The 12,486-nt window shown below is 35.9% G+C and overlaps 1 protein-coding gene across 1 annotated transcript in view; it reads left to right on the top strand.

Annotated features, from left to right (window-relative positions):
* The first annotated feature begins 1,408 nt into the window (after positions 1–1,408).
* LOC127446354 (tumor protein 63-like) overlaps positions 1,409–12,486 on the top strand; it is a 66,069-nt gene continuing 54,991 nt past the window's right edge. The window contains exon 1 of the mRNA XM_051707237.1: positions 1,409–1,616. Coding sequence (XP_051563197.1) covers positions 1,564–1,616 — 53 coding nt within the window. The 5' untranslated portion in view covers positions 1,409–1,563. The remainder of the gene's footprint in view (positions 1,617–12,486) is intronic.

The following is a 12,486-nucleotide window of genomic DNA, read 5'->3' as shown; positions in this document are numbered from 1 at the left end:
CACACAGGCCAAAACATAAACAGAAATTCCAGCCGGAATGGAAACTTCAAAGTAGAATATACTGGCTGTAGCATTGTTATCGGAGAAGCCAGTATTTCAATTCAGCATGTTTCCTCATTCTCTAATGGCATATTATGGTCATTTTATGATTTAGTACAGTAAAAATATTGCATAGAGCACCTTTAAATGTGTCTCCTGTGACCACTTGTGTTCAGATTTGGAGGGGAGGGTCTCTGTTTCATGACAGCATAAATCAATCACTATGTCAGTGTGTTACTGCATGATATTAAAGCACAACAATGTCAGAAAAGACAAAGAAAGCAAAAAAAAAGAAAAAAAAAGAATGCTGTTTCTCCCAGATGCGGTTTAAATTTAATCTAAGCACATACGCTATATGTCAAGCAGAATTATCTGTTATTTTAGAAGATTGCCTGTATTAAAGGAGCTTGGTGTTCGTGTTTGTCATCTGTGTTGATATTAGACACACTAAAGAAGACCCGTGAAGCTCTCGTGATTGTGTATGCATCTGCTTTTTAAAATGATACGATCGGATGGTTATTTCCTTTTAAATCTGCTCGTAAACTGCAAACTTTAAACTCTTGTTTTAGTGCAGCAGTTGATTGACAGGGGAGGGGTGGTACTTCACTGCTGCCAATATGCATACAGGATGGATTGGTATTTACACCTCAAATGGGAGATGGACACATGCGTTTTTGACCACATTCGTATGTGGTTTCTTCGATCCGATCACAAAACGTTTTAGACCCCGTTTAGACCTGTATTTAGGGCTGACCAAAATGCATCTTAATACCAGGTGAAAACAGGGCCAGTGGTTGCATGTAAATTTGAGCTCATACTGTTGGCTGCATTCATTCCATTCAATGACAACCAGAATCTCCCAATTAAGATTAGCCGGTCTTACACAGGTGCTTGCACCGCATGTTAACAGGGTGGATGCAGGGTGTTAAACATCTAACACAAGGTTTCAGCCCCATTGACAAGTCAGAAAACCACCATGCCCACTGAGGGCTGTTTGGTATGACATCTTTTTCACCTGGTCAGTCCAAATTGGAACTTAGTAGCAAGTGTGATGCAATCACCATGCATAGCTGAAAGCTCCTGGGATTCTAGATAGAAATCGCAGCCGGCGAAAGGCCATCGGAATATACTTTTCAGGTTAGTGCTTAGACAGACATCACTGGGGACATGGAATAGGAATGGAATGGGTGGGGGTTGTTGCTTAATATCTATATCCTAGCAACTGAAGGGGTATGATACCATGTCCAGTTGTTGTCAGGGATTGGTCAGCGTGTTGGCATTGACGCCGCCCCTCTGCTTGAGGGCTGTAGAAAGATTAAACCAAAATTAAAACATCTTCCACACTTGATTCACTCCTGTGCACTTGACCTTCCAGCACTTTAATCTGCCTCCACTTTATTTTTTGTTGTTTATGTTTTTCATGTTTTTCATTTATATATTATAGATCTGATCTGCTGTAATACATGTGCTTGGGCCACTCGCTGATAACCTTGACGACCTCAGTAAACACCTCAGTCTGGCAGTATGACCTCACCTTATGCAGCTGTACAGTTCTGCCCAGAACGAGCCTTTCAACGGTAAGACAGGAGCTACTCTGCCAGTTTGTCTGCCAGTTCTAAAAAGCAGTTTGCTAGGTCACCACTTGGTGTATGCATAGTTTTATTTAGTTGGTTGTAAATAGATACAAGCACACATTGCAAAGCAACAAGCAAGGCTGTTTCTATGGATCACTTTGCTGTGGTTCTCCAATTTTAATATGTCTCAATAAGGAAATAACATTTGCTCAGAATGGTGTACTTGTTCTTATTCTCCTCAATAAAGAGTTGCTATCAGTAACAGAACTGAGACAGTAGAACACTTTAAAGTGCTAACAGTTGTGTTTGGCTCTCCAGCTGCTGCCTGGCTATGATATTTATAGGTGTGGTGTTCTTATGGCGACAATGGCAGCATTTTTTACAATTCAGGGTTCATGGTGGACAGGCTGGATACTCAAAATACTCTACAGCCTGTTTGCTACAAGCTCTTCATGCACTCTCACTACTGGACATTTGTTTTTGTGGAACTCTAAATAAAGCTGTATAATAGCTGTAAAATATAGCCAGGAATTCAGTGTTCACGCTTATATCAGTAACGATATTGGATTACAGTTTTCATACGGATAAACAGACTGAATCATGCATGTGGGTTTACCAGTACTAACGTTGTATTACATTTCAAAGTAGCATTGGCACCTATTCTAAAGGGCCATTATATAAATAATCTTTAAATATTAAATTCACATACCATATACATTTTCACCACTAGCTCTCCTTGGGTGCTCTGAATATAAATGTCTGAATTATAATAGTTATGTTATAGTTTACATAAATTACAACTTTATATATTTTCTAATTATATTTTTCTTTAAGTAATATGATATGTAATAGTGTAGTCACAGGATAAGGTGAAAGTATTAGAGCGCATTAATTCGTGTAAATCAGAGTGGACTGGAGCAATTTTTTAGGTCAGATTTCAACAAATAATATTATTTATATATACCCAGGGTGGGAGGGTTACTTTTGAAATGTATTCCACTACAGATTACAGAATACATGCTGCAAAATGTCATTTGTAACGTATTCTGTTAGATTCCTCAAGGTCAGTAACGTATTCTAAATACTTTGGATTACTTCTTCAGCATTGGTAGATTTTTTTCACTTGTTTTCACAATAAAAACTCTGCCAGTACAGTAAGACAAAATACACATGTTAAAAATACATTCTCTGAAAAACCTAAATATCTTATGCAGTGTTGTTTCTAAAACAAGATAAATCTTACTGATCTTGTTTTAAGGATTTTTAGATATTTTTACAGGAAAACTATTATCAAGAATACGATTTTTGCCCTAATATCAAATGTCTTACTAGAAAAAAAGAAATTATGATCCAACGTGAATTTCTTTGATAAAAAAATATGATCGTGCCTGGTAACGTGCATGTAAAATGGCTAGAAATAGCATTTTAGCTTAGCGTAAAGCTGACAGTTTACACAAGGTTTATTTCTATTTCTTCTGCTCCAAACTTACTTTATACTTACTTCTCTGTCTGCTCGTATGAATGTAACACATCATAAGAAAGTGTTTCACCGCTGTTCAAATGCACTTTGGATCGCATCATTTACATGTATAAATGTTTTCCATCTGAAAGGACTAAATATTAAATGAAACAAATGACAATAAAATGCAAAGTAATCTCTTCAGTAAATTCAGTACTTTTTGAATGTAACTGTATTCTAATTACCAATGATTTAAACTGTAACTGTAGTGGAATACAGTTATTTATATTTTGTATTTTAAATACGTATTCCCGTTACTTGTATTTCGTTACTTCCCAACCCTGTATATACCTAAGTCATTCCTCCAACACACACATTTCAGATGAAAGCCATGTAATTGTATGGTGCATTTTCTGTTTTGTGACTGTATTGTTAACTCTTAGTACCTGAGCTCATGTGGGTATACGTGCAGTGGCTGTTGTTTTAGTGACTAATCCAGATGCTATCAGTAGGGGTAATCTACACTAGAAGAAAAAGAGAAACTGAACAGTGTAAAAACAACCCCAACGGAGGTTTAAGACAATAAAATGAGCACACATTCAAACGCTGAGTCTCTCGTATAACCGAATGCTACAAAATAGGCACCAGACTCATAATAATAACAATCTATAACATATCTTGCGAGTTTTAATTGTTAGAACCTCTATCTTGGAAAGATTTTTTAATAAATATCATAATTGGGGAAGTTGTTGTGATCAAATTCTGTGATTGAAATGCATCTTGAAACTTGAAATCAAATTGCATTTAATTTTGTTAACTCGTTTAATAAATTATGTTAATAAAGTCGGTTATATTTAGCAAACAATTTCTTCAAATTGTCACACTCACCTGTTTATCCACTTGGATTTTTGTCATAATGAAACTAACATTGCGCTATCAAACAGTATCTAATCTATGCCATTATGATACAGCACACCTCAGACATCTCATTTGAAATAAGCTGGTTGTGTGTTGCATTATAACAATGTATTATGATACTTCATTATAATCCTTAACATTTAATTCAGTTTAATCTTTTTGTTCTATTTTTGTGCTATTCTTTTAAAAAGATTTATATTGGAGAATTTACCTCAGGTGAGAGAGTAATGATTTTTCCTAACTGGCATGCATGCAGTTATTATTTACCAAAGGAAAACATGCTTTTGAGAACATAATTCATTATGAGAGTTGAATTGTTGATATTGGAAGGTGGGATAACTTTGAGATAGTTCAGTCCTTCATAGACATTTGAGCCCATTCACAATGCAAGCATGCATCTGAAAAGAGGAGAAATCATGGGGGCCACCATTCTTTTGTCTGAGCCACCATGTCCGTCCTGCAGCCCTGGGTTTGGGGGATGCGGGAAGGGTCGGCAGATCTTTTGAATGTTACCTGGCCTCTGATTAATGAAGATATTGGAGGAGCCCCTCTCACTTGTCTCCCCAGATTGCAGGGCTCTGTTTGTTTTGATTGCATTTTCATCGCTGGATGTGCCCAACCTGTCAGGAGACAATGGGCAGCCCTGTTAAGCTGCGATCCTTGACCCCGTCCTGTCTGTGAGGGGCCTGGTCTGTGTTTAAGTGGACGCAGTGCAGCCTCTCCCTCAGGCAGAATGCATAACTCCCCCAGTAACCAGACACCCACCCACAGCTTCCAGAGAAGCCTCCACTATATGAAACCCACCCTAAACTAGAGGTGAACAGAACATATCCACAGTGAAAAACTACAATTGACTATTTTCTCCAAGGATAAGTTTAAGCTGTTTTATAGGTAATCTCTAAAATCTTTAGAGAAGATAAGCCATGAATACGTATAGCTAATTCACACTTGCAATTCACCACATACTCCAGAAAACATGGTTGTTGGGTTTTGTTGGACCAACCACACTGCTGTTTGTTGGGGCAGTGTGACAATAGCCTAGTTTCCATCCACATTTCGCGCTTTTTTGTTGTGACAAAGTGAAAATGCGTAAAAAAAATTTGCGAAATTTGCCGTCTTCTGCCTGTTTCCATTCAAATGGACTTTTATCGATAAAAATGGTGTGCGTGATGACGTCATGCCTAAAAAACACTTTGTCGCATAAGTTTTGGTTTAGCGCAAAAGAAATCTGCCCTGAAGCCGTTTCCATTCAGAAATGTGTGTTTATCGCTAATTCACTTCCCTAATTTTTTTTCCTTTTTCCTCCAAAGTTTTGGTAAAATGGGGAGAATATTGAGACAATTCATTGAAATTAACCAGCTTACTGTCATATTAATTCACAAATAAATGCAATCAGAAGAGGAGGAAAAGGGAAGTTTCCCTTCTGATAGGACTGTAATATTGGTCCTAATGTTGCGCCTTTCGCAGGTTGCCATCGGTTCCGACCCGAAAACGAATCGTCACTACCCTGTTCAAGCTGGAAACCTGCACCAAGTAGTGGGGGAAACTTTCGGTCTTAGTATAAGGACCATCCATCCATGTGTATATGCTGTGTGTACAGCTATTATAGAAATACTGATGTGGTGTAATATCAGGGTTCATATGATACATTCCTGATATTCATTAGGCTATTTTGAACAATCATCTAATCTAAAGCATTGCCATCACAACTGCATTATGTCCCGCATATTTGTCCAGCAACTTTTAACGACAAACTGAACTTGATTGTCATCTAAAATTAATTTTAACTTCATAATGCAATTTACATTTTCTGAAGAAGCTCAGCAAATGCGATCCGAGGTAAAGAGGGTTAGATTTAAAATATTTAAACGTTTTAAAATGTTCAAAAGCTCGTTTACTGAAAATGAACTCATTGGACAAATAGTTCTGATAGTTTATAGTCTTGAAGTGTAGAAAATGTCATTCAGCCGACTTTATTCATCTACAGAACAGGCATATATAGGTCTAAAAATAGATTTTTTTTTTTTCGTTTGGTAATTGTTTTTTTATTTATTTATTTTTTAATTTAATGTATTTTTCGTTTGGCAGTTTATTTAATTTAATATAGGGAATTTTGCCAGCATTTTGTCAAAAGTATAAACAATAATTTAATAAAATTGGGCTATATGATAGTGTTCCAGAAAAGCACACTGAAGCTTTTCTTCTAGAATTGTGCATATATTTTTCATTTAAAACATATGTGCACAGAAATTATATGTTTTCTGTATTGTGGGCTAATTCCGTGACTGCTGTCTATTATTTTGATTGTTGTGAAAAAGCAACTTTAATAAATAAACGGATGGCTACCGCGATTACATTAATCACAAACAGTGGCCATTAATTTGTTCTCCATGCACTTGTCCATGTACATGATACGAGATATTTGTGTTGGTACTCCTGGAAGCGTAATGTTTGCAGTGATCGGATCTTTATGCCATTAAGATCAATCCATAATCACGTACAATAAATTGACTTTCAAGGATCCTATACCTTGTTTTCATGATTAACACAGGCTAAGGATTGGAGTAAATTCTGTCATGTGACACTACATTTTTGCGTTAATGGCAATTTTCTCGACAAAGTGTTTCCAAACCAGTTTTTCATGACATTTGATGTATCGACATAGAGTTTATGCACTAGAGTCAAACGGAAAAATATTATGTCGACACTTGTGAAATTTTAGCGATAAATTGCGTTTCCATCAGCTTAATTTTGATGCACTAAAACTTTTTTCGCCAAAAATCCTTGGATGGAAACGTAGTTAATAACAGTTATGTTTCTCAACATTCTAAACGGCCATTCAGACAGAATGTGTTCTTGAATTAAAAAATCTAGAAAGCGCAACGAGTGGAACACAATGTAATTGTCTCAGTTGACGTGTTTTAGTTTTAACTTGACACAGCATCTTAAAAACGCGGTGCTTGAGCGCACGAGGCTTAAAAAACTGAGATGCAGCACAGTGTTCAAAGATGTCCTTCTAGTACATGTTTACATAGAAAAACAATTAAAACAGTGGCCCCTAAATCCAGTTGCCAACTTTGGATTGTTTTAAATCTTAAAGTTTGTTGCCATTTGTGAATAATGTAAATAATGATGTAAATAAGCCTTTATTTGTTGATCTCACAAAAGCACTTCCAAGTTTTTATCATCTTTTTAAGAGATCGGATCATGGTTCCTTGGCTAAATTTAGGAATAGATGGCTGATGGAAACACAGAATTCAAATGAAATTTAATCAAGTTTAGGCTTTGGTCATTTGATTGATAAAGACAGTAACTCAAACCTAACCCTAACAACCAAAGATTTTTAGAAGAATATTTCAGCTCTTTAAGTCCTCACAATCCAAGTGGGTACCAACATTTTGAAGCTTCAACATGCACATAAACGCACCATAAAAGTAATCCATACGACTCAAGTGGTTAAATTTATGTTTTCAGAAGCTATATGATAGGTGTGGGTGAGAAACAGATCAATATTGAAGTCTTTTTTTAGAATCAAACTCCACTTTCACATTTACTTTCACATTCTTCTTTTTTTGTTTTTGGTGATTTGCATTCCTCATGCATATCGCCACCTACTGGGCTAGGAGGAAAATGTATAACTTAAATATTGATCTCTTTCTCTCCCCCACCTATCATATCGCTTCTGAAGACATGGATATAACCACTGGAGTCGTATGGATTACTTTTATGGTGCGTTTATGTGCATTTTGGTACCCATTCACTTGCATTGTGAGGACCTACAGAACTGAAATATTCTTCTAAAAAATGTTGTTTGTGTTCAGCAGAAGAAAGAAAATCATACACATCTGGGATGGAATGAGGGTGAGTAAATGATAAAATAATTTTCATTTTTGGGTGAACTATCCCTTTAACCACTGAACACACAGTGTCTACATGTTAATTGGTGAAATAGCTACTCCCAGTTCAGCTGATGGTGGATTAAGAAATCTCATCATAAACCTCACCTGTCTCTTCTGTGGGTGTAAATCAAAGCTGGTTTCATATGGAAAAAGCCTGGATGTTTTCATGCGTTGGTGCTGCATCTTTTGTTGGACCATGATGTCAGCCTTGGCTAAAAAACTCTGTCAACGATATTGTGTTTTTAGCTGCTATCCAACATCCGTTTGTCCTTCCTTCTCTGACCTTTGGCCGAGTTTGCATCCCCTCTCAACTTTAATTAGATAATACCCCTGGCACAGGTTTTATGATGATGATGAGGAGGATAATAATGATGATGTCACAACACCAGGGCTGTCAACCCAGCTCTCAGATCTCAGGCAGGGATCTGAAACATGCCCTGTTGCAATGTGTGACCTGAGACAGCAGCCACTCAGCACCTGCTGAGAGACCTATATAGTCCTAATGCTCTCACCAACCTGTAATGTTGACAATATTAAATGCAATAACATATCAATGAGACAGAGCCATGTAATCCTTTTACAGAGAGCTGCTTGGACCTTGTGCAAGTTATTAGCCACTACATTTTCTGACATAAGAGAAGTAGTATCTTGTTTTGTGGTATAGAGCAAACGCTAATACTGACAATTGTAGAGCCTTTTAGCACTCTAAGTACACTATAAATGAAACATAGTCTTCCATGATGCTTGATATAGATTGCAAACTTTTCTTCAGTTGCTTCCATATGTTTATAACCCATAACTTTTTATTGATTTGTTAAAGATTCTTTTTTTTATTTTTTTTTTTATTTTTTACATGTTCTATTTTAGATTAAATAACATGGACAGTTAATTGAAGCTCAATTGTAAGAACAATGGTTTTGCTTGCTTCATCACAATATATTCATATATTCAGTAAATATTGCAATAAGGATTTTCTTATTTCTTTTTTTTGTTTTGTTTTTTGTTTTACATTATCTGCTTATTCAGGATTGTGGCCACTGAAAATCCTATAGCCTATTGGTTCACCACTAATCTAAATATTAGGGAAGACATATCTAAAACATATTTTTAGCTGGGAATTTTTGTTTTGACATGAAAAATTGCAAAGTTGTCCTCACCTCAACAGGATTTAACCTTGACAGAATCAATCAGTGTGGGTCAAAAAGGCATTGCAACTATTCGGATGTTACATTGTTGTAGCTATACCAACTTCTAACTCTGAAATGAAAGGAATAGTTCACCCGAAAATGATAATTCTCTCATAATTTACTTACCCTCATGCCATCCCAAAAATGTTAGAACTTTCTTTGTTCTGCAGAACATAAATTAAAATATTTTGAAGAATGTATTGATGTTTATGCTGGATAAGCTTGAAAGTTTTGGACCCCATTGACTTACATTGTATGGACAAAAACATCTCATACATCTCTTAAACAATCTTCATTAGTGTCCCACAGAAGAAAGAAAGTCATATGAGTTTGGGATGGCATGAGGGTGAGTAAATGATGAGAGAATTTTGCTACTGTTGTTAGTAACCTAGTGATTACAATGGGGTTTATTAATTAAACGTGAGCAGAACGAATTTCTGTGGAAATCGTTCGTAAATCCATGTACGTAATTGCCCCTTTGGTTTGAATACAGCAATTTAAGTATGAATGGCTTTACGGACGATTTACAGAGGAAATTTTTTTGCTCATGTTTCATGAATGAGGTCCATTGAGCTCAGTAGGTTACTAATGACATTAACTACAGTGATGGAGTGATGCTGCTGTTTTATTGGACAGTAGGTGTGGCAGTACTATTCAGTTCTGCAGGAAACAACTATGAATAAAAGCCAGCCAACTTCATGCAATACGCCTATTTTTTAAATATCGTGATGCATACTTTTGCTAGGTGGTTACATTAATTTATGTAGCTATTATAACTTGCACAAACATAACGACGAATGGATAACTGAACCTATAATATATCATACCACAACATGCGTGCAACTAAAAATAATGGAAAAAGATGCAAAGATAGCAACAAACTAAAAAGGTGCACCTTCCTCACATGTGGAAAGCTTGCAAGACCCATTCTTTATATAAAAATGACACACAATCAAAATTCTGTAGTACCGGTATCTGTTTTTCAAGTCAAGTCAAGTATAGTTTTTTTTTTTTGTATAGCGCTTTTCACAACACACATTGTTTCAAAGCAGCTTTACAGAAAATCCTGCATTAACAGAAAATGAAACTGTAATATCTATAAAGTCTTAGAGTCATCAGTGTGTAGTTTGATTAAATATGATTGTAAATTGTGTATAAATAATTTTTATAATTAAATAATAATTGTATTTAGTACCCCAGTGAGCAAGCAAAAGGCAACTGTGGCAAGGAACACAAAACTCCATGAGATGTTGGTTAATGGGGAAAAATAGCCTTGGGAGAAACCAGGCTCACTGTGGGGGCCAATTCCCCTCTGGCTAACCAGTATGAATATAATGCCAATATTAGTTATTTATGTGCATTGCAAGTCATGGTTTAAAATTAGTAAACTAAGTAAGTGTTAAGGGTCAGTGTTAAACAAAGATTTTGTATAAACTGTAAGATTAATTACTAATCCCTTTGAAGTTCATCCTGAATTAACTGCAGAAGTTCACATAGATGCATTGTCCTTTGTTAGTTGGCTGATGAAGTCTTTTGTTGGAAAAGAATTGATAGTCAATGTTTTCCATTTGAAGAGTGTAGTCCATAATTAGACCAAGGTGATGCAGCACATTCTATAAAGCCTTTCTCTTTCAATTCTACTTGTGGTGAGTGACAGATATATGAACACAAATAGCTATATGAATGGCTGTCAATAAGTAAGGCCCCAGATTTAATTTTTATTTGCTCACTTCCTCAAAAGCTCCACAGACTGTTCATGTCCACAGTGTAAAATGCAGTGGGGTTTAGATTTTTATCTTACAACGAGGCAAAGGAATGCTGAGGAATGAACCTGTGGATGCACCGTGACAATTGACGCACTGGGCTTGGCATTTGTACTTCTTCCACTGAGCCAAATGACAATATCTATGAGGCTTAAAGTAAACATTAGGGTTGAAAAAGCTTTTATCCCCAGTGACAGGCCTGGCAGCACACCGTTGTCCCAGTAATTCAACTCTAGCATTCACTTAGTGCCACACCTCTTCAACTGAACAAAGACGAAAAAGGGTATATACCCTGCTTTTCTTCTCAAGAGATGTTTGGGGAAACATTTGAAAGAAAAGTAAAAGAGGAATTTTTCATGGAATTGAAGCTGAATTCCAAGTGCTACCTCTGTACCACCCATCATTCCTCCTTTAGGAAATGGTCGTAGTTTGACATGTTTATTACAATGTAAAAAGTGAACGTGCATTTCTTTAATGAACCTGAGGAACTCTACCGACAGTTCTGCTGTTTATTAGTGCAGCCAATCATAGTCATGTTTAGACAGTCATATTAAAATAATTTCTTTAGCATTAATAAAACCAGTTCATTTAATAATGTATTTGGTTAACTTACATTCACTGAGCACTTTATTAGGAACACCTGTACACCTACTTATTTATGTGATTATCTAATCAGCCAATCGTGTGGCAGCAGTGCAATGCATAAAATCTGCAGATGGCTAGTTGACAAATATGCAGTAAAAAATTAAAACTAAAAAAAATAAATACAAAATACATCCATTTATGTATTGTAAAGTCTGATATTTAAGAAAATATAAGGGGTCACTAACTTGGTCAATTCTTTCACTGTTTTTTGAACATGTTCACTGAACTGCACTGTAAATGTGTCCTATGGTGTGACATAACAAAAATGAAGAAAAAAAAAGTAAGTTAATATACAAAGAGCATGAGAGAGATTTATTTTCATTGTTAGACACTTATTTTCATATGGTGTTTTTTATTTATTATGAAATTATGAATAACACCTCCCCCCCCCCCCCCATTTTCATTAAATGCAAGTCAAAATTTGCTGTCATCCTTTCAAAAATGTTGAAAATTATACCAGATGAGTGATGATTATATCTATCCTAATGCAATATTCGACAGTTTTTGAAACATATTTTGAGTTAAAAAATAAATTGTTGGTTCTTTTATGTGTGTCACAGCATAGGACATTATGTCACACTAAAGGACAGAAATGGTAGTTGTTGGATTAAAGAGAAATAAAATGTATTACATTCAAGCATTTTTATTCAACTGAATGAAAGATGATTGAAATTTTTTAATATAATTGTTGCATTTTTCAAAGCAACATTTAAACTATTTACTTTCTTCATCGTTCTCTTAGGATCTCCTCCCTTCTGTGTGGATCCCTGTTAATTTTCTCTCTATACTTTCGTGTTCTCTCTCTCCCAGTCATTTTTCTCCCTCAATTCTTTCTGTGCAAAAATGAAAGAATCCAAAAATGAAGGACCACATTTTATACTTCAGTAGTTTGCATGTAAATGTAATCTTCAATAGAGTAAAGCATATTTGGCCTGCTGTCCGATATTGGAGGGCTCGGAGCTCGAGACTCGACTTGAGTCCTGATTACACCAATCCCCCCCC

Source organism: Myxocyprinus asiaticus, chromosome 9 (assembly GCF_019703515.2).
Source record: "Myxocyprinus asiaticus isolate MX2 ecotype Aquarium Trade chromosome 9, UBuf_Myxa_2, whole genome shotgun sequence".
Classification (NCBI taxonomy): domain Eukaryota; kingdom Metazoa; phylum Chordata; class Actinopteri; order Cypriniformes; family Catostomidae; genus Myxocyprinus; species Myxocyprinus asiaticus.
The sequence above is the reverse complement of the archived record's forward strand: the minus strand, read 5'-3'. Positions and strand labels throughout refer to the sequence as shown.